Below are 23616 nucleotides of genomic sequence, written 5' to 3' on the forward strand. Positions count from 1 at the left end.
TGGTATAACGTTCATCAACATTGCACTCACAACACTTTTCACCTTTTAAAATAATGAAATCACACCAAAAGCAAACATATGTAGAGATGAAAACAAAATTCAGTGTTTGACAAAAATTTTTATTTACTATAACCTTTGCAGTATAACGTAATATCGTTTAAGTTCCCACATATGTTCCAGTCAGAATGTGAAGCTCAAACGGTTAAATATGTATCCGAACAGAAACAACAGTGGAGCTTCCCACGACATTAGCTAGCTACCTAGCTAGCTGTCAAAGTTAACCAGGTAAACTCAAACGTGATAAGACATATTAGAGGTGTTTAACAGTTTAACCGCAGCCAAGTTATGCTTGTTTCTCTGGTAAGTGCTTTTGCCACAAAGTTCCTAATTGGGTCACACAATCGGACGATCTGTATAGCTAACGTTAGACGCGTGAACGTTGATGTTAAGTTTTACTGCACCAATTAACTTTACTGAAATATATCTAATTTTACTATGGAAAACGGGCAAGGATGGCCTTGTATTAGGTAATGGACTGTACAAGTTTTCTTTATTGTAACGTTATAACGTTACAGTAGCTAGTCCGACGCGCAATGCAGCTGTTTAAACTGCTAGCTAACGCTTAAAGCTAGCAAACGTTAATGCTAGCTAGCTAACGTTATTTCAACTTGACTATCTAGTTAGCTAGCTAACTCACCGGTGAAAGCAACATGAACAAACGTTCAAAGGATAAATATTTAAGCCGAGTTTCAGTTTTCATTTATTTTATTTTTTTTAGTATCAACCGGAAGACATGACTCGTCTGTTAGGCTAACAATATGGGCTAGCTAGCAGCCGAAAAACTATGTGCGTTACAGTAAAGTTAATTAACGTTAGCTAGCAAAGTCGTATAATTACCTTAACGTTACACGTTTTGGTTAGCCAGGACTTAAAACTAGCATTACAGTAACGTTAGCTGACGTTACTTTGTCCTAAATAAATGCATATTTAAATCAAATAAATAAATGTATTTCTCACATATCCTGGTGTCTAACCATACAGATAAGTGTCTTTTGTGTTGAGGCTTTTAGCCTACATTAGTTGATATGATGGTGTATGGAAATGTGTTTGTAGTGCCCCCATCACTGCCAAATTGCATTTTAGAAACAAAACAGCAACATATATTTTAGAAACAATAATGTCCCCTTCTTCTTTTTGATAGTCACCTGCCTGTTTTCCCTCTGTTTACCCACTTCCTCTGTTTGACCTCCCTATATATATAGTGTATCTGTGCTTGAACTTCATCATGACTGACTTTGAGGGACAGAAGGAGGAGCAGCGGCGGCAGGAGGTGGCAATCACTTTACCAGAACAAGGAGTTCCCAACCCACACTGTGTCTCCACGCAGGAAGAGCAGCTGCCCTACCCAGCCCTGGCTCCTGTAGTTTTCCACTGCTTAAAACAGACCACAAGACTCCGTAACTGGTGTCTGCAAGTGGCCTATAGCCCATATCCTTTCCTATTGCTTGAAGTTTAGCTTTGTCTGATACCAAAGACCAAATATGTGTAATAATAATAATAATAATAATAATAATAATAATAACAATACGAACTTGAGTAGATATCATACCAATATATTTCTGAGTCTATCTAGAGACCACACTCACCTGTCTAGCTGTGGCATATTAAAACATTAAAAGATTGTATAAATTGATTTGGTCATTATTAGTTATTGTGTCCCTGTGCTTATAGTATATAATCATCTATATTCTGTTGATGAATAATATGAATGAATGAATAAATATAATATCATCCTATGTGTTTTGACCTTAACCTCTTCATCCACATGGTTGAATTATGTGTCTGTACCGATGATAGTGTTCAGCTGTGTGAGTTTGTCCTATTACAAGCCCAGTGCCCCGAAGAACACCGTTCAAGAGGTTAGTGTGAACCTTGATGTGGATTTTCCAAATCCTTGCAAATCCTTACTCTCCATGAAAACATACAAACAACATTGTTTAATACTGATGACCTCAATTTATATTATTGCAGTGTGGCTAGATATCTGTGCTGTGAATCTGTCATTGAATACATGGTATATTTGTGTGTGGAAAATGGTTGTCTAATTTTTAAACAGATTATATTTGTAACAGAAAGACTAAGGTTCAAGTTCAATAAGTTTCACTCCAGTCCTTCAGTTCTGGCCTGGTTGAGTCACAGACAACATTAACACTTTTCTGCTCTTGAAACAGGTTGACTGGGCCAAATGTTGGACAGAGAAAGTGGCCATATCACACCACATTTGAGACCACCTAAATTACATAACATAAAAGGCGAATGATAACCTATTGTATATAAAATAACTCTTTTATATACAATCAATTGAAAATGTCCATCTGTATTGATGAGTAAACACAATAGTACTTTTGTATATTAGCGTTGTTGTTTCTGCTCTGTTTAACTATATGTTTTTCTTTTATTGTGTATGGCCAGATAGTGGATGCCTCTGTCTTTGTCTACTTTATTGTCGAAATGCTCATCAAGATGGCGGGCCTGGGAGTCTTTGGCTATAAAGGGAGTTACTTTAGCAACAACTGGTACAGGCTGGACTTCATCATCAACTGTGGAGAGTTAGTATTCCACAATGCCTTTCTGTTTTTTCTTCCATCTGCTGATATACAACAGCAGTCACCTTAGGGAAACATCATATTTAATTTCTCAGTTTCTCCTGTGTTTAAAGACAACATACATAATCATTCACTCACAAATACAGCTGGGCTCTTAGTTTAAAAAAAAACAAAAAACGTTTGGTCAGACTGGCCTAACTTTTGCTTATATTTTAGAGAAGGAATTCCATAAAAAAAAGAAAAGCCTCTCATGGCTTGTTTATGAACAAATTTCATATTTAGCATTATAATGCTGTACATTTAGATTTTTGTAAATGAAAGAACACAAAATAAAACTGCTCTCCCTGTTTCTGTCTGCAACTTTCCCTTCAGGATGTTGGATTATATTTTTCTAGCCTTTGGCATCCACTTGAAATTCTGTCAAGTGTTCGGGCCGTTGCGACTCATCAGCAGAGTACCAAGTGAGTCGACATTTCAACATTTTGCATTGGTCCTCAAAACTTATTTTTCAATGTTTCCAAACATACTACCTACAGTAAGTGCAATAGTAAGTGCAATATAGTCATTTTAATATTGATAATTATATGAGTGAAAGCTTTCAAGCTTTTTTCCTTTGAATACCAAAAGATAGTAATACCTCTACTATCTAATGCAATTAAATACAAAAGCCCTGTAACAACTATTAGCTTCATTAAGCTTGTCACATTCAGCTTTAATTGAGACCATGTCATAAAAGTATGGATTCAACTCTTTGGTCATTTCAGAGAGTGTAGTTTGGTATTACTATTAAGTAATCCATCCTGATGCATAATGCAATCCAATACAACAACATAATCCTATAAGCATTAGATGTGTTCGTTTTGATTTCTGGAGGAAGGAGAAGAGGCTGAGGTCGAATTGAAAGTTAACTAAAAAGTTTAATAAAACAACATGAAAATGACAGTCAAAACACAATTAAACATAAAACATGAAAAAACTGCAGCTGACAGCGGACTGAATCCATGCTTCTCCTTTTGGAGTCACATAAAAACAGTCCTGAGACATTCCCCGGATTATACATTTATTCCCCTACATCTGGGTGGTTTCTCAAATGAAATCTTCCCCTATTGGTCAGATGTCTCTCAGGTTAAGGACACACCTCTGATTAGATTAACTCCAGGTCACAGACAAGGTCATTTATCTTGGTAGTGCTGATTATACTCAAGTTTACAGAGTTTGCATTTCCTTTGTTCTAACCCAGACTTGGCACCAGAAGGTTCGAGACTCAAAGAGACGTTTCTCTTTATATGTTAATAGTTGGTTTTAACCTAATCTATCTGCAAGAAACAGGAAGAGAGGGGGAGAGAAATAGCCAGCTGTTTTTACCTTAGTAGGCTAGTCATTCTAGATTCCATTCCTATTTTCATAACCTGACTGCAGCATACAATTTATTATTTAAAACATAAAACATAAGCATGGTTTTAACTTTTTACAACCTAACACTGCTCAACCAGCTTTGTGTGTTTCTCTGTTGCCAGCTCACGGCACCGTTTTGACGCAGTGGTGGGTGGGGTTAGGCAGTATGTCCTGCGCTGCCACTGAACCATATGTAGCCCCAACGTTAATAAGCTGCTGGGCCAACTCAATGAATAATTTATCTCGCTGATGTGACCGAGCCAGACCCAAAACCGAACATCATTTCTAAATATCTGTCCGAACCCGGCCCGTATCCAACCGCTAATAAGCATATATTTCAATGAGAAGGCTAAAGATAGATTGATGTTGAACAGACAGACACAAGTAGCCACATAAGATGTAAGTTCAAGTCCCAGAGGATAAAAGTATTATTAATCTGTACGTTATGCTGGCTACCAGTATGTATATGTAAGTGTACATGTATGATCCAAGTTTACCATGTCAACAGAGTTTGAAAGATGGTCAACTATTTGTCATGTATGTTTACTTTAAACAAGTGAACAAGTCGTGTGTGTGTGTGTGTGTGTGTGTGTGTGTGTGTGTGTGTGTGTGTGTGTGTGTGTGTGTGTGCGCGTGCATGCTTGTGTGTTTGTTACAAAGTTTTAGTCAAAATAACTTCTGATGGCATCTTTTTGTGTACATCTGTGTAGGTATGCTCGACGTGGTGACAGTACTCTTAGGCACCATGCCCATGCTTGCAAATGTTATGGTCCTCTACATCTTCGTCATCCAAATCTTTGCCGTTGTGGGAGTCCAGTTGTGGGCGGGGCAGCTGCGCAACCGCTGCTTCCTGGGAGAGGACATTCTCACGTAAGGAAAATGCTTGTTCTGCTTTTGCAGTATTTGTATTTTTTCTCTTCTCTCTGAGCTACACTAACAATAACCAATTGTCAAATAATCTGTCAATTATTTTCTTGATTTATTGATTATAATTTGGTCTATCAATTGTCAAGAAATTGTAAAAACAAATGCCCATGCTAATATCCCAGGACCAGAGGTGAATTTTTCAGAGAGCTTGGCTGACCAACAGACAATATATATATATATATATATATATATAGTAAATGTAGAAATAGAGTTAAAAAAATATCATGATATTGATAAGAATGTGTTTCCTTTTTTAATGTATAAAAAGGCTTAGCAAGGCACTAACTCACATCAAATAACAATTATTGTTAGTTCATAATACATTTGACTACAAATCCTATATCCGGTTTTTTGGATATCAGGTTTTGGTAGGGCTGGGTGATAAAACGATAACGATATGTATCGCGATAGACACATAATCAATATCAATAGAAAATGCGGTCGATAAAACGTTCGATAACTTGTTTTTCTACATCAGAAGAAACCAGAGGTTGTGAATCAAGTTTGGTTGCATGAACAAAGGCCTTCACTCTCTGGCAACCTAGCAACGTGGGGAGTGACACTAACAGCCAATCATGTAACAGTATCATGTTTGGTTGCGACGGAACCGGCGTGGAGTGGAAAGTGAGTGCCGGAGCGAGCGAGGAAATTGTTGATAAAACAGGAAAAGTCAGTATGGCAGTTTTGGGGATTTTATAAGGATGACCGTAGTCAGACCAATGTCGTCAGACCAACACTGGTAATACCATAAACTTGTTTTACCACTTTAGCCGCGCTCACACTTTCGAGCACAGCCGTATTCGCCATCAACGTCCAACAACATCTGCAGCTGCAACACGGCACAAGCAGCAGAGCGCCATGGAGAGGTACTCTGCATCAGCGCCTTACTAAACGCTAAAAAGAAATAACGAAGGCAGACGTGCTGGGCACTGTCCAGAAGCCAGGTTACCAACCGAGCACTAAACCTGCAGAAAATAGTTCCTTCTCAGGTTTCTTATATTTAGCTATGACTTTGCACTATTTTATGACACTTTATTAAGCATTTCTTACTTATTCGTTAATTTTGCACCTTAATGTTAAGAAATAATTGTTAAGTGTTCATTGTGATTTTAGACCTGTTTACATTTTAATTATGTTTTCCATGGTTGTGTTGACATTTCTGCTTTTATAATTGAGGGGATTATAATCAGAGCAGGGTTAAGTTTTAAATAAAAATGTTTAAATTTAATATATTTTCTCCTGGTCCTTATTTTAAATAGGTCATAAAAAATATCAATAATTATCGATATCGACCGATATAAAAAACTTATATCGTGATACAGTTTTCAACCATATAGCCCAGCCCTAGGTTTTGGTATGTCTTCACATTTCTCAATTATTTACTCTGTTGTATATGTAATCATATACAGTACAGGCCAAAAGTTTGGACACACCTTCTCATTCAATGTGTTTCTTTATTTTCATGACTATTTACATTGTAGATTCTTACTGAAAGCATCAAAACTATGAATGAACACATATGGAATTATGTACTTAACAAAAAAGTGTGAAATAACTGAAAACATGTCTTATATTTTAGATTCTTCAAAGTAGCCACCCTTTGCTTTTTTTGATAGCGCTGTAAACCCTTGGTGTTCTCTCAATGAGCTTCATGAGGTAGTCACTTGAAATGGTTTTTCACTTCACAGGTGTGCTTTGTCAGGGTTAATTAGTGGAATTTTTTCCCTTAATAATAAAAAAACAAAGGGTGGCTACTTTAAAGAATCTAAAATATAAGACATGTTTTCAGTTATTTCACACTTTTTTGTTAAGTACATAATTCCATATGTGTTCATTCATAGTTGTGATGCCTTTAGTGAGAATCTACAATGTAAATAGTCATGAAAATAAAAAGGAAACGCATTGAATGAGAAAGTGTGTCCAAACCTTTGGCCTGTACTGTATATGTATATGCATATATCAGTGTCGTAGTTGATTCACCAACTGTCGAGTCTGAGTCAAGTCTCAAGTCCCCAGTGTTGTCCAAGACCGAGACGAGTCACCATTACCTGTTACACATAATTTAAACATAAAAGTAGTCAGAAACGTCATCCAACTTCCGAGTCCTATTTCATGAATTTGAGTCCGATTACATAAAATCCTTGAGTCCAAGTCCATGTCATTAGTGCTGGAGTTCAAGTTGAGTCACACGTCCAGAGAATAGCGACTTGAGTCGAACTCGAGTCCGAGTCTAGGACTCAAGTACTCCGTCACTGGCATATATATGTATCAAATATAACATGACCCACTTTATGTACATTTTCTGTTTTTCAACTCATAGCACAAAAAAACGGCCATGTGAAATCTAACAGCTATGTCATGATGTCGAGTGTATTAATTCTAGCGTGTATAAACTGTTGTTATTTTTTCTATCCAGAAAGTACAACGTGTCCTTAAATCCATATTACATGGGCAAGTATGGTGAAAAATACCCATTTCTCTGTTCGCCTGGTGACAAGCTTGGGATGCAACACTGCCATGATGTGCCACCTTACAGAAACAATGGGAAAAACTGCTCATTGGCTGCTCACCAATATGCTTCAGCTGTAGATGGGCTTGTCTCTACGGTGGCCGGCGCCAGTGCTAACGCCTGTGTCAACTGGAACATGTACTACAATGTCTGTCGGCCCGGGGACCACAACCCTTACATGGGAACTATCAGCTTTGATAACATTGGCTACGCCTGGATAACCATATTCCAGGTAACAAGGGCTTTTACTGTACATGTTCAGAAACATATCTATCATAATAATAATAAAGTCATAGGTGAGTCTAGTTTCCTCTGGCTGGAAAACCCATTATTACTCTTAACAGTTTTGTATTTTGTTCTGAAGTTACTGTTCCACTGTTCACCATGTTTTTAACTAGGAGCTTATTAAAATGTTGCCACATAATAATATTTAATTTTTTATCACTCTCTGTCTACCTCCAGGTTGTCACACTGGAAGGATGGGCGGAGATCATGTTTTTTATTATGGATGTTTATTCTTGGTGGAGTGTTTTATTTTTTGTACCCGTCACTGTTGTGAGTAGCCATTTGTCTTTGTTTTAATTAACAACCATAGTATTTGACCGTGCTCCTATGTCTGAAAAAACAACTTAAAAATTATGTTTTGGTATTCTTCTATGGAGCTAAATCGGGGCCAAATGTTTTGTTCATTCGAAAAAAATATATATAGTTGAAAAAATAAAGCTTGAAATTGAAAATTTAAGTTTTGGTCAAAACTTGGAAAAAATAAAACCATGTATTTGAACTAAAAATAAGTGTACCAATTTTTCTTTCAGTTTGAATAAAATATAGATTCAATTCTGGAATTATTTTGAATAAATTATAAATTTTCATTTTTCACTTTTATATTTGTTTTCAGTTCCACATTTCATGTTTTCAGATTCAAAAGTTATTTTTTTTACGGCTTCAAATCTTTTTTTTTACGGCTTCAAATCTTTTTTTTTTTTTTCGGTTTCAGATCTGTTTTTCACTTTCAGATATTTTTTTTCGGTTTGAGACTTTTGGCCCTGATTTGGCGTGGGGGCGTGGCTTCAACTCAGAGGGGCGTGGCATTATGAGTGACAGCCTATCAAAGAAGGCAGAAGACTCCTCTGTCATGTTGACTTCAGGAAATGGTGTTACTGTGAGAACTATGACTGAATGCTTTCTATCCACTATATACATGTGATTTTTACTTAAACTGATGCCAGTGACAAAGTTCCATTTAAAAAATGTTTTGGACAACAAATGGTACCAATTACATTATAAGAGCAATAAACTGTGCCAGATTGTGCAGTTCAGCAGGAACAATGACTTCTCCCACTTCCATGTATGACTTATAGCACCACAGTATTCACTGGCACCAGCCCACAGGTAGGACATGTGAAAGATATTAGCATTTTTGAATAGATACTTTGCGACGTTATCCCTCAGTGGCATTTTTTTTTTTGTGATTAACACATAAAAGGGAAAATAGGTGGACAGCTGGACAAAGCTGGCAATCAAGCATCGCTAGCCCTAAAGTTAGCATTAACTAACGTTAGCTTCACACTAGCTGGTGTTTTTACACTAATTTCAGTGTCCAGCTCAAGTTTTTTTACTTTAACGTGTATTGGTCTTTGTTAACCTCGGTTTGTCAGAATGACCATAACTTGACACTGGCTGCAGTGAAGAAGGTCTCCTTTTATAGAGTAGACAAATATGACTTTACATTAATGCTCTGGCCTGATAAATTACGTTTTACACTATAACGTTACATGTAACAGCATGACAGTTATGCCTTACAAAATATGCCAAGTGGGCAAACTTTGAAGGCTTCTACCACAGCCTAACTTAAGTATCAGAATACACTAACTTGTCTTTTTGTATTTGTATGTCTTACTGTCTGTTTTCTGGACCGTGTGTGTCCGTAATAAAAGCTTTGATTGATTGATTGATTAACAAAGCGGACCAGGACAAGTTATGTTGTTTAAACTAACCATGAAAAGGTAACACTAGCAATGTTAGTTATCTATAATGTTTTACATTTATAAGGCTGTACGGCTGCAGGTAGCCACTGTCGAGTTATGGTCATTCTGACAAACGGAGGTTAACAAAGACCACTACACGTTAAAGTCAAAAAACTTGAGCTGGACACTAAAATTGGTGTAAAAACACCAGCTAGTGTGAAGCTAACGTTAGTTAATGCTAACTTTTGTGCTAGCGATGCTTCATTTCCAGCTGTCCACCTATTTTCCCTTTATGTGTTAATGACAAAAAAAATGCCACTGCGGGGATAATGTCCCAAAGTATCTATTCAAAAAGGCTAATATCTTTCACATGTCTTACCTGTGGGCTGCGCCAGCAGGTTGCCTTGGCGGAGCGGACGCTATGCTGACTTCCGAGTGAATACTGTGGTGCTACATTCAATGTCATACATGGAAGTGGGAGAAGTCATTGTTCCTGCCGAACTGCACAATCAGTTTATTGCTCTTATAGTGTAATTGGTACCATGTGTTGTCCAATACAATTATTTTAAATGGAACTTTGTCACTTGCATCAGTTTATTAAGTAAACATCACATGTATATAGTGGATAGAAAGCATTCAGTCATAGTTCTCACAGTAACACCATTTCCTGAAGTCAACATGACAGAGTCTTCTGCCTTCGTTGTTAGGCTGTCACTCATAATACCACGCCCCTCTGAGTTGAAGCCACGCCCCCCACGCAAAATCAGGGCCAAAAGTCTGAAACCAAAAAAAAATTATCTGAAAGTGAAAAACAGATCTGAAAAAAAAAAAAAGATTTGAAACCGAAAAAAGATTTGAAGGCGTAAAAAAAATAAGTTTTGAATCTGAAAACATGAAATGTGGAACTGAAAACAAATATTAAAGTGAAAAATGAAAATTTATAATTTATTCAAAATAATTCCAGAATTTAATCTATATTTTATTCAAACTGAAAGAAAAATTGGTACACTTATTTTAAGTTTGAATACATGGTTTTATTTTTTCCAAGTTTTGACCAAAACTTAAATTTTCAATTTCAAGCTTTATTTTTTCAACTATATATATTTTTTTCAAATGAACAAAACATTTGGCCCTGATTTAGCTCCATATTCTTCCATACTGGTAAATCTGGGCTACATAATGGTCTGTAACTCTGGTTTAATAATTTCAGTAGCAACTATAAAAATCCAACAGAGGCAGCAAAATACATTGAAACTACATTTTGATTTGGTCCTCAATATCGGTCCCAGTGCTACACGCACTAACCCACGCCGAACCCCTGTAGCATTCAATGAATCTACAATCAATGAAACACCAATTTTCACTGTAATCCTGACTCCCTCCAGTTCTTAAAATAAACTGGAGAAAAAGCCATCTGTTAACTGCAGATTTTAGTTAAGTCCTCACATGTTTATGTAACACATTGTTTCACATGCTCTGATGTAGAAAAATAAATAAAAGACAAACATAACCACCCTTAACTTGTCAACTTGAGTTGGGCCACTTGTAATGCTGTCATTTAGACATAATTGTTGTTTAAAAGCTTGCTGTGTTGCTCCTGAAACAGACTCATTGTTAACACTTAAATTAAGTAGCTACATTTAATTGAGGGCAGTAATGCTTAAATCGCTGGTGCAATTACCTCGAAGCAGTTTTCGAACCCTTGCTCTAAATAGCAACTTGTTACTTTGCCACCAGATGGGCTCCTTTATCATGATGAACGTGTGCGCAGTCGTCATAGCCAACCAGTTCTCGGAGAGCATGAAACAAGACACACCAGAGCAGAGTGTTGGTGCTGTGGCTATCGCATGGCTCTGTGGCAAGTTAACTGGATGGATGCAGGGGATCTACCGTAAATACAGGTCAGTCACTGTATAAGATCTATATACAACCTGGAAGTCTTTTAAAGTAGTTTTAAAGTCACTTACAAACACTTTGTTGTGTTTGTGGTCAGATTTGTAGTTTAAAGTAATATATGTGTGTATAACTGTAGAAGATTATGTCAGATGCATTATTCCCTCATGCTCAGGATGAAAGTAGATATAAATGCTTTCTTATGTTGTAGTACATGCAGTACTCGTTCAGGCAAAAGTTGGAAGCCTCCAGGTAGAAAAAATTAATTTCACCAATGCCTGAGTTTGAAGTTAAACGTTCTCTGATTAAATCTTCTTTGATATTATGGGGTTCCATGCTCTGAGCATGGAACTATTGAGTTTGCATTAGTTAATTTGTGTTTCTCACAATGGGACACCAACAATGTTGAGAGCCCATTCCTAAAAGATGCAGATTCAAAAGCAAACCAGAACAAACATGTCTTCATTTAACCTGACAATTGACTGTTATTCATGTCCTTTTACTGATAGACAGCATAACAGGGTGCGCCCTCATGGCGGCAGCAGAAGGATTGATGACTCATTGGTGAGACTAGTCAACAACTCTGCAGAACCGCCAGCAGCAGCATTGTTGCCTATGTTAACTGACTACCTTTCTGTGACAGATGTTTCAGGTCTGGAGCCCATTCATGAAAACACTTCAGAGGATTGTCAACAGTAAACTCTTCGACCGATTGGTCAAGTTTGCTGTTTTCCTCAGTATTGTCACCATGGCCATAGAGCATTATGACCAGGTGAGGAGCAAAGTGTTTATGTATGTGCTGGGGATTAAGAAAGAGGCTTTTTAAATTCCGTCCTAATCTTCCAACATTAAGAACCCCAAAGGGAATACTAGAATACTAACTACTTTACTTTTCTTTCCTTCCTTCCTTTGCATTTTCACTTTCTCTTGCTCCTTCTCTCCATCTATGCCCCTTCCTCGCTTTATTTATTTCCATCCTCTCTTCCTACAGCCTAATGTGTTGACAGATGTGTTACAGATCAGTAACATTGTCTTCACCATTATATTTGTTGTGGAGTTGGTCATAAAGCTGCTGGCTCTCACGTGGACATACTTTAGGGACTGGAACAACATCTTTGACTTTCTCATTGCTATCATCAGGTAATATGATCCCATGCAGTTTGACTTTATTGCTTTGTCCTGTAATACATGTCATTATTAAAATTCACATTATATCCCAATTTCCTTGTTTGGGGTTTGACTCTCATTGGAACCATGACACACAAAAAACTGTTCAGGTATCAAGCAAAATTCATTGTTTCTATTATACTTGAGGTGGACAACACTGACTCAGTATTGTGATACTAGTAACTTGTGTTAGTTTCAGACTAGATTAAGTAATATAGTGAACACAATATAACCTATGACCTCAACATACACTATATTAAAGACATGGTTGTTTGTGGTTTTCAGTTTGTGGGAGCTAATATCTAAAGCAGACGGCCGGTTGTCAGTTCTGCGTGCATTTCGTCTGCTGCGTTTTGTAAGGCTGCTTCACTTCCTCCCTTACCTGAAGAGACAACTGCTCGTGCTGAAGAGGACCATGACAGAGGCCGCCACACTCTGCATGCTACTACTGTTTGTTATCTTTATTTTCAGGCATGTACACACACAAATCCTTCCTCCCCATGTGTCTGTCTGTAGACATCAGTAATGTCACAGCAAATTCCAAATGATGCTATTCTATTACTATTATGATGATGATCACCCACAAGATGCATCTCAATGATTGTGCATGCATGTTCTTGGTACTCTGCAGTATAGTGGGTATACACCTGTTTGGTGGTAAATTTTACTACGAGACGCAGCACGGAGATGTCATCATTGAGCGAAGAAACTTTGACACCCTGCTCTGGGCCATGGTCACTGTGTTCCAGGTTAGTTTTTGACTTTATTATTCCATTCTATCATCATGCAGTTTGTGCTTCCATCTCTGTCTGTGCTATTCTCTTTTATTAAATCTCTCAATCCAGATTCTGACTCAGGAGGACTGGAATCTGGTGATGTACAACGCCATGGCAAATTCCTCCCAATGGGCCTGTATCTACTTTGTTGTGGTCATTATATTGGGAAAACATGTTCTTCTCAATATACTTGTGGGCATAGTGGTTCAGAGCTTCCAGGCTAGGGTAAGGACCTCTGTATTAGTTTTCTCAGAGAGCTAGCTGTTTTACACCAAATGTTGCTTTTACTCAAACACTTACACCTATGTTAAACTCAATTTTCTGTTGTTGCAGCATATCTCAAGTATAGATCAAGACTCTTCTCTCCCTTCCTGTGAGTCTACCAGTTCCACTCCGGAAATCTTGATGCCTGAAAACACTGCACAGACAGATAACAATAACAGAAATGTAAGTTCCTAAGAGTGCAAACTGTGGTTTCAGAATCTATTGAGAGGTCTCTGAGATAGTACCTGGTGGTGAGCGACTTGTTTACTAATAGTTACAGTTTGGACACTTGAGGTGCTGTACTTGCTCAAACATACCCACTGTTCCACACACACCTTTGCTGTATTTCATGTTGTCACAGGGCCCCTCAGGACCCAACCAAGGCCTCTCTCTCTCTGCTTGTTGGCCCAGCAGATTCAATGTGATTAACGCAGCCCCGGGGGAAGACTCTGCACCTACAGATACCAATGGGGACAATGTAAGTTCCTAATAGTGATACTTTAAGAAGTCTGGTTTGGGACGTGAGAGAGTTTACAAGGTTTTACACACAATAATGCAGCAGAAAGTGACATGATCAAAGCCACTTTGGTCTCTTTGCCTATATTCTGAGCAGCATTTTGCTGGTATACCACCCCTCTGTAGTGCTGCTGGTGGTTCTTTTAAGTATTTTCTTCATGCTTTGGATAAAGAGAGGCGGCTGATGTGTAACTCTTCACCCATGCAGAGATGTTTGAACTTGATCCGGAAAATGGTCAGCTGGTGCAAAGAACATGAAGAGTGGTCATTCTATGTGTTTTCTCCACAGAACAAGTAAGCACCCCCCCCCACACACACACACACAAATCGTATTCTATGTGGTATGAAAAAGAATTACATTTACATGTAACTTGCAGAAACCATATAACATGACATATCGCATCTGATTGGATACATTTGCCTACTATGCCAACGAGTTCAAGATGAGTCATCAAAATATTTTACTTTTTTACAGGAAGGGAAAGAGAGAGATTTTGATATAAAACACTCAAAAATGTTTCTTTGATACATATTTTGCATACAGTATGCCAAAAGATGACTGAAGGATTATTACAGGGACATTTCACTTTCTCTTTTATTCCCTTGGTTTTCCTCTGATGTTTAACTGACTGTAGCTATTTTAAGTATTTGTGTTTGTTTGTGTTCAGGTTCCGCATCTGTTGTCAACACCTGATCTCTCACAAGATGTTCGACCATATGGTTCTGGTCTTCATTCTCCTCAGCTGTGCCACCATCGCTATGGAGAGGCCTGAAATAAACCCTGAAAGCACGGTGAGACACCTACAATTACTGTTCCTCTGGAGAGGGATATACAGTAAACCCTTAATACACAACCCTATCCTATCGGACACACACAAGCACTGTACGATAAATATTGACACATGCACACGCACAGTATAACCATACTACATGTAATATGTGATGAGAGATGGCAAATACAGTCACTGCAGACTTAGAAACACAAACTTTCGATGTTTTGCATTTCATGAAAAAATAATATGTAATGAGTTTGATTATTTGTGATACAAACAGGCACGTTAAAAAGGAATCTCACTCTTCCCTTTAGGAGCGTTGGATCCTGGATATGTCCGGTTACGTATTCTCTGCTGTCTTCTTTGTAGAGATGCTCTTTAAGGTAAACATCAGATTTTTTTGTAACCGTAGAGGTCTTCTCTGAAATGGTGTTTATTATTAACTACAATGTTTTATTTTGTTCTTATGAATACAATTACTTCATGGCTTCTAAGCTGTTGAATAAACTTTCCAACCCCTGCTGGGTTGAGATCAGATACGAAAAATAAAGACATGTATAAGAGAAGAGCTCACATTTATTTAACTGACTGTTGTACAGCCTGAAACCATTTTGACAGTTCTTTGTTGTCATTTTGGACCAATCATTTTGTACCTTAAAATCAATTTTGTACCTTAAAATCAATTTTGTACGACGGATTTTTAAATTAAGAATTTTAAAGTATCTATAATACTGTATATTAAGTAATATGTTGGAGTTGATGTGTTGTTACACCAGGTTATAGCTCTTGGTTTGCTGTTTGGGAAGGAGAGCTACTGCCGGTCTGCCTGGAATGCTGTGGATGGTTTTTTGGTGATTCTGTCCTTAGTCGACATCTTAGTCTCTCTGGCCATTACAAGTGAAACAAATATGCTGGGCATTCTCAAGGTTTTGCGCCTGCTACGCACAATGCGCCCGCTGAGGTACATCATTAATTTGTGTGTGTATACAGTACCAATGATTGTTTTCTGTTTGTGTGGGTTGATACCAGTGCTTATGTACATGTACTGTTTTTGTGTCAGCATCCCATCTTATTTCATATTTGGGTCAGTTTGTGTTTGTATACAATGTACATACATGTGCTGGTAGTAACAAACATCTGTTTGTTTATGTTTGTGTGTTCCAGGGTGATCAAGCGAGCCCCGAAACTGAAGCTGGCTGTGAAAGCCCTGCTCGCCTCGGTTAAACCCATCGGGAACATCGTTCTTATTTGCTGCGCCTTCCTCTTTTTCTATGGCATTCTTGGGGTGCAGGTACTGTAAGGATGCACACTCACGTACCCACGGATGCACGTGTGTACACACACGCTCACGCACACACACACACACACACACACACACACACACACACACACACACACACACACACACACACACACACACACACACACACAGCTTTCTTATACCCTGACTGACAATCAAGCTGTGGAAATGAACAACATGACCCCTGGCCAGCACTCATAGGCTGTGTCTCAAACCGCACACTTCTGTCAGAATACTGCTAATGTGCACTGACCACTGAAGCCAGACCCATGTGACACGTTCGTCCAATCAGCTGCCAGTCGACGTCCCTGGTCCCTCCCCTTTCCGCTGCGTAGTCAAGATGGCGCTCATTTAGTGCGCGTAGTGTCCATCGTTCCACACTGAACTTTTTGACCGTTTTTAGGGGGTCATCCGGGCACTTTCAGTGCACTGACTTTTTGCGTTATCTACACTATATACTTAAAACTAAGTGCTTTAAGTGTACAAGTAGGCGGTTTGAGACACAGCCATAGTAAACACCTGTTAGGAATTCACTCTTGTTATTCTTGGCATTGATAGTGACAGCTTTGATGCAGTTGCTAAAATAACACAACAGACACTGTCTCTGTCTTTTTCTTACGCATACACTGTAGTTGTTTAAAGGGAAGTTCTTCTACTGTCTGGGTCACGACACAAGAAACATCACCAACAAGACGGAATGTCTGTCGGCCAACTATCGCTGGGTACAAAAGGTGTACAACTTTGACAGCCTGCCTCAGGTATGGTCTAACGCACAGAGGATGAGACAGGGAGAGGGATATAGGGTGGATAGGAAAAGATTAGCATTCATGCCAGCATCTCCAAAAACAAATTAACTAGGTAGAAACTAGGAATTAAATAGATTCATCATGCTATTGCCATATTTTCAATTTAAAACAAAAGGAAATTTTTTTGACTGAATGTTTATGGAGACATTGTACATTTAAAACAGTTTACATATGGTATCGCCCTCAAAAGGTTTTTCATCCAGAAGCAGGTTTTTGCAGATGTGATAATTGTTTTGGGGATTGAATCACTGCTTGAGACTAAATATGCATCTGCTACTGACAACCACAGATTATTACAAAGAGAGAATTGTTTGCTAACATTGCACTAGCCGATGTGTTTGACTCTGTATGTTTGTTAGTTAGCATAATATCTTATCAGATTGCAGTCAAATTTGGCTTAATTTTCCCAGGTTCCTTGGTTCTTGCCTTCTTGGTACACACCTCTTACAAATGTAATTTAATCGTCACCCAATGTGGTTCATTACATATTTACCATATTAACCATTTTCGACTAACTGTAATGAATGTGTATTCTGCAGTGTTGGGAACGTTACTTTAAAAAAGTAATTAGTTATAGTTACTCACTACTTGTTCAAAAAAGTAACTGAGTTAGTAACTGAATTACTCTATAATAAAAGTAACTCGTTACCAGGGAAAGTAACTATTTGCGTTACTTTTTAAAAAAAAAAGTTGCTATATGTCAAAGAATTTGGATTTTTTTTAGCAGTTTTCACAAGTCAGTTGAAATGAGTAGAACAGACAGGTGTTTAACGTACATAACTTTCGATATTTATTGCACGTCGACAGACATCAAGAGATTTATCCTGCACTTCAAGTATTATCTTTGTAAGAAAAGTAAACAGTTACACCATATAAACTTATATGACACATACACTTTTAACACCTGCCTGTCATACGGTTGACTTCAGCCTGTGTCATAGGTTTTTGTTGTGAGGCAGAAAGATCTAGGTTTTGCTGCTTGGAGGACTTTGCTCCGAGTCCTTCTTTGCTAGCAGATGGCGAGCTATCATCTGTGGTGGAGGTATCGCTGGTTTCGGCCACTAGCTTTGTAGATGCGTGTGTCGTTGTGAGATGCTTCATTAAATTAGAGTTGCTTATAACGGATGTCGACAAAGTCTTCGCTCCTGAACATAATGTACACATGCACGTTCTTGCCTTTGACCACAATTAATTTGAAGTAGTGCATATCTCCACCTTGAAAATGTCAACTTTTCATCGGATTGCTCCTGACTCGCTATCTCTGCCTAATCTGTTTAGCTGTTGTGTGTGTGGCGCGTGTGCTGGCATGTGTGTAAAAACACTAGCTCTGATTGGCTACCATGAAACACAACTCTGCCTTAGCCAATCATAAACGCTTACCTCGTTATTAACCCACCTCCTCAGTAGCTGTTAGCAAGGGATGCGTTCGGATTACACAGTTTATTCAATCAATGCATAGTAACGCACCGCATTTAACGTCCAGTAACGTTAACGGCGTTGTAATGACGGGAAAAGTAATTAGTTAGATTACCCGGTTACTGAAAAAATTACCTAACGCCGTTTAAAAGAACGGCGTTAGGTAACACCGTTATTTTTTCAGTTATTCCAAACAATGGTATTCTGTAACTAAACTTAAGAGCTAATTATATTAGGACCTGGATAATCATGTGTGTTGACTTAACAGTTATTTCTGTTTCCCATTCAGGCTCTGATGTCCTTGTTTGTAATGTACTCTAAGGATGGCTGGGTGAACATTATGTATGATGGGCTGGATGCTGTGGGAGTAGACGAACAGGTATTTTTGCTGGCAATATGCCTGATTTATACTTTTACACTGGTATGTACATTGGAAGGGAAGAGAGAGATATTAAAGGCAGGGGTTGTTCTGCCCTATTAAGATGGCAGCGTAATTGATTTGTTCTTTATTTTTCATTTCTTATGCACAAGAAAATAAAATCTGATATCTCTTTTCTTTTCTTTTCTTCTCCTCTCAGCCTATAACGAACTACAATGAATGGATACTTGTTTTTTTCATCACCTTCATGGTTATGAGCTTCTTTCTCCTTGACATGTTTATTGGTGTAATGGTGGAGACCTTCCACCAGTGTCAGCAGGATCAAAAAAAAGTAGATAACGCGTTACCACAAGAGGCTGTAGTATCACAGGGCCAGTGCATAGGTAAGGAGAATGGAGTAGCTTGTTAGTGATCTATTTTTCCAAGCATCACATTTCAGAGTCTACTGTAAAAAATGAAACTGAAAGCCTGGTTAGGTCACGCAAACAGTGGCTGATCACGAAGGTTTGATGCATATATTGGGACAGGTCGTGTACAGTCATCAGAGCTGTATTGTTAAAAACAGCTGAGAGCTGCAGCTGGAAATAATGTTGATGAGAGCCGTGAGAATGAATCAAAACAAAGTAAATTAGCTGAAAGATGTTAAAATGCTGCTTAGACTTTAGGGGAACTGCAGAATCGTGTGATAATTCTCTGTGGGTGCATCACAACAAGCAACTCCTTTAACATACACACATTTGATCATATTTTTTTTAATTTTTTTATCAAATCGAATTCGTGGCCGCTGCATCGAGGAGTAAACCTCTATATGTATGCGCCCGCTCTATCAACTGAGCTATAACCCGGCCACGATTTGATCATATTATTGATATAAAAATATTGATTATTTCAGCTCTAAATGGTTTGAGTGTTTGTTACAAATTTCTCTCCCTTTCTCTGTCTGTGTTTATCTGCATCTGTGTGTGTGTGTGTGTGTGTGTGTGCGTGCGTGCATGTGCGCTTTGACATGCATGTTTCAGAGCCTGAGCAGATTCCATATTACACATATTACTCCCCTATTCGTCGGTCTATCCACACTTTTTGTACCAGTAAATTCCTGGACCTCTTCATGGCTGCCATCATTTTCCTCAGTGTCTTGATGATGTCTTTCCAACATTATGATCAACCTTTGGTAAGTGCACACACACACACACACACACACACACACACACACACACACACACACACACACACACACACACACACACACAAACACACACACACAATCACTGTGTACATCTTATAACTGATACCAAAAACAAATTTGCATTGACTGTGTGAAGGGATAGAAATAAACCTGTGTGTGTGTGTGTGTGTGTGTGTGTGTGTGTGTGTTTAGTATGTAGGGAAGATTACAGACTATTCCTACTATGTGTTCACCGTCATCCTGATCATCGAAGTCCTGCTAAAGCTTGTGGCGTTTGGCATACTGAGGTTCATACAAAGCAGGTAACGCACTAGAATAAGTGAGAATTTAATTTCCTAATTTGCTTTTGAATGTTAGTATTGCTAGTGCCTAAAGTGTTGCATGACTTTGTCTGTATGCGCTTAGATGGAATCTGCTGGACGTCGCTGTCGTCTTGATTTCCATAATCAGTATTGTTTTACACGAGATGGATATGGCACACTCAATTCCCATTAATCCCAGCATCCTTAGAGTCTGTAGAGTACTCAGACTAGCACAAGGTATACACATACACACACTCGACAAAGGGAAATCTTTTCAGCTGTAAAGGTATCTTTAGGTGTCAAATGTCTTATTAAGTGTGTGTGTGTGTGTGTGTGTGTGTGTGTGTGTTGTGTATGTTCATATACAAAGTTATTCACACAACTCCTGTGTCTCACTTCAGTGCTGAAGGCCAAAAAGATACGAGTTCTGCTGAAAACCATTATGAAGACGCTGTCACAGGTAAAACACTTTGGTGTTTTTTTGTCCGATTCATTATAAATATAAAGTGACTATGAATGATTTTGTTTGCAGATGGATGAGCATGCACCTACTGCATTTGTGCTTGAGTCGATGAATATTTGAATGCTAAAAAGATGACATGTGCTTTAAAAACACTGGTAATTAGAAATCAAGGCATGTCTGTAATGATAGCCTGTCTCAAAAAAAGGCTTGTAGTTCCATCAAGTTGAGGTACACAAAGTTTGCTGTGTGGAGAATCTAACAGGCATTTTGATTTCAGGTTGGAAATATTTGTCTACTCTTTGCATTCTTCTTCTTCATTTACGCTGCCCTGGGAGTGGAGCTCTTTGGCAGGCTAGGTCAGTCACACAACTAGCATAACATACACATACATATACAATTAGGCTTACTGCAAAGGATAATGGTCCCAGGGATGATCCCATGTTTGCTCAGTATCCATATTGTTGCCAAGGAAAGCAAGAAAGCTTAAACTAAACATCAAGGAGTAGTCTTCCTCTGGAAATAGCATAGTCAATACCACAGCCAACCCAGAGCATCATTTAGCTAATGTCATTTCAGCTTAACCTTACAGTGGACTATGACATTAATCATAAATACTATCGGCCTACTCTCATGTCACACTATTAATATGTTAAAGAACATATATAATTATGTAATTTTGGGGGATAAATAAACTGTATGTGCTAGCTTCTTAGTTGTTGACTCAAACACACATCTAAAGGATTTTATTTTAAATTAAACAATATGTCCGCGGTGCATAAAAATCACTTCTGTATGTCTGTGTTGTTTGCCTCTGTGTCAATCAGAATGCACCGACGATAACATTTGCCTGGGTTTACATCGATACGCCAACTTCAGACACTTTGGGTTGGCCCTGCTCACGCTCTATGAAGTGTGCACCGGAGACAACTGGAGCGTGATTATGGCAGTAGGCACACACTCATACGTGCAGATACACACAAGCTCTGTACATGTATTATACCCTAACCACTGAGAAAGCACTTTTATAGGAGATAATCAATAACCGACAATTGCAAGCATTGAATTTGAGGGCTGGTATCCCGCTGATACCATGGCAACTTGCCAACAAAATGCCATATTTAATCAATTCAAATATATTATTTGTTCAGTTTAATACTGATGCATTCATTTGGAACTGCAAACACCTTCATCATGGGTGTCTGGCTACACTGTCCAGGTATTCTGAATGTGACCTTCCAGCCAATGAGAGAGGGATCACTCTAAAGTGGGATGTGATGGACAATGTGCTGGTTGTTTAAAAGTGTTCTACTAGTTGGAGTTTTTATTTACATCATGAGGTTTGAAGTCCAAGTCCCTATTTCTCCTTTAAAAACACTTTGTGTTTATTTTATGGATCTAGGATATTCTAATATGTTTCCATTCATTTTCTGGGAAGTGTCCTGGGAGGAATCTTTTCTAAGTTTGGTTCAAATTATAGGAAAGAAGGAGACGGTGTTCAATTGGTACACTGATTTATTTCAGTTAATTGCTTTAGTGTAACATAGGGAGTGTTTTAGTCACAGCAGGGAATTATTGGGAAATTATTAGTAAATTACAGACCCATTAAATAAAGTGTTGCAATAATGTTGTATCCCAACCGGTCAAAGATTTTGTAATGTTGCCTCAGTCTTTGTGCCTCTTTTTTTCATTTCTGAATCTTGCTCTGTGCTTCTCAAGGACACATTAAGGGAATGCCGTCCCGACGATGATGGCTGTTTGAGCTACTTGTCCTGGGTCTCTCCAATCTTCTTCTCCAGTTTTGTGGTTACGGCCCAGTTTGTGCTGGTAAACCTGGTGGTGGCAGCGATCATGCAAGCTCTGGATGACAGCCACGAGGTAAAGTTCCTACAAATGCACAGACCAAGAAAGCACACAAACATATAGCCATCAGTTAATAACAACAGCTGTATAGCTTTGTTTTACAGGTCTGTAATTTCCCTTACATTTTCTCAACGATTTCATATGAAGTTTCCTTCTTTCCTTATGTAATCTGGGACTAATTATAGGGAAGTATAGGCATTGTCTTTATTTTACTATAATCATACATACAATTAATTCCAAATTAATAGTGGTGCACAGAAGGTCAACTGAACATGAAAACATTTAAAATGTATAGTCATGCATGTATATATTCAGCATATATGAAGAGTAAAGTTTTCAATAATAAATGAAAAATGAATTCATATTTATGTGGGCCTAAATTTAGCTTTTCTTTCAAGGAATGTCCTCTTGAAATCAACACCAGTTTATGAACTCAAAAACAAGTAAGCACATTCTATTTTTTTCTATAATAAGTACCAAATTAAATAAAAGAGTATTTTCTTACTGTAACATATCATACAGACAGCATTGAGGACACATTTGCATCAGGATCAGTCAGTCAGTTTCAGGGTAAAAAAATTAAACAGTGGGAACAATTTTGTTGTTGTTAGTTTGATGAATCCACCGAAAACATAATCCCCCACAAAGACTGTTGTGTTGAGTGCATTCAGTGGATTATCGAGAGTCAAACCTCAGCTCCACCGTAAAAACACACCCTGTACAAACACAAAATGGCTAAATCCTAAACTTCAAAAAACAGTAACAAGACAAGATTGATAATGATAATAATAAACCAACTTTGATTTCTTACTTTGAGATTGAAATACAGTTAAGGAATAGAAGAATATTTTAATGTTTCAGAACAAACCTATTAACTTCTGTCTCCCCCTGGAGGAGGAAGAAAACGTGGAGCTTGAGCGGGCCGTGCTGTCTTCAGGCCAGAGTGGCGGGCCCAGATCCAGCCATGGCAACGCAGAGGGATACTCAGAGTGCCGCCAAAGACAGACATGAATTTTGGTACAAGCAGTTATGTCTTTATTTGTTCATTTGTTTGTACGCCACATGTTCCTTTTGATGGCTGTTTTTATTTTAATACAAGAAGTTGATTAGA

General features: G+C 38.2%; 1 protein-coding gene across 5 annotated transcripts; it reads left to right on the plus strand.

The window, feature by feature from the left end:
• The first annotated feature begins 61 nt into the window (after positions 1 to 61).
• LOC114561173 (voltage-dependent T-type calcium channel subunit alpha-1H-like) lies at positions 62 to 23616 on the plus strand. Of its 5 annotated transcripts, none has more exons than XM_028586955.1 (34): positions 410 to 527; positions 1263 to 1488; positions 1826 to 1919; positions 2473 to 2609; positions 2979 to 3067; positions 4712 to 4871; positions 7345 to 7669; positions 7900 to 7992; positions 11142 to 11305; positions 11807 to 11861; positions 11941 to 12069; positions 12289 to 12437; positions 12750 to 12935; positions 13096 to 13213; positions 13310 to 13465; positions 13574 to 13687; positions 13866 to 13982; positions 14229 to 14314; positions 14689 to 14812; positions 15108 to 15176; positions 15570 to 15754; positions 15958 to 16084; positions 16726 to 16851; positions 18605 to 18694; positions 18894 to 19077; positions 19714 to 19865; positions 20073 to 20182; positions 20286 to 20419; positions 20584 to 20642; positions 20923 to 21001; positions 21470 to 21591; positions 22362 to 22520; positions 22904 to 22948; positions 23400 to 23485. In XM_028586955.1, the coding sequence occupies exons 1-33, from the start codon at positions 443 to 445 to the stop codon at positions 22934 to 22936; spliced, it is 4236 nt and encodes a 1411-aa protein (XP_028442756.1). In that variant the 5' UTR covers positions 410 to 442; the 3' UTR covers positions 22937 to 22948; positions 23400 to 23485. The 5 variants fall into 5 exon arrangements, with proteins under 5 accessions (XP_028442759.1, XP_028442758.1, XP_028442756.1 ...); XM_028586956.1 differs by having other exon boundaries at positions 23367 to 23418; XM_028586958.1 differs by lacking the exons at positions 410 to 527; positions 22904 to 22948 and adding an exon at positions 62 to 360 and having other exon boundaries at positions 23400 to 23616.

The sequence above is a fragment of the Perca flavescens genome, chromosome 9, assembly GCF_004354835.1.
Source record: "Perca flavescens isolate YP-PL-M2 chromosome 9, PFLA_1.0, whole genome shotgun sequence".
In the NCBI taxonomy this organism is placed as follows: Eukaryota; Metazoa; Chordata; class Actinopteri; order Perciformes; family Percidae; genus Perca; species Perca flavescens.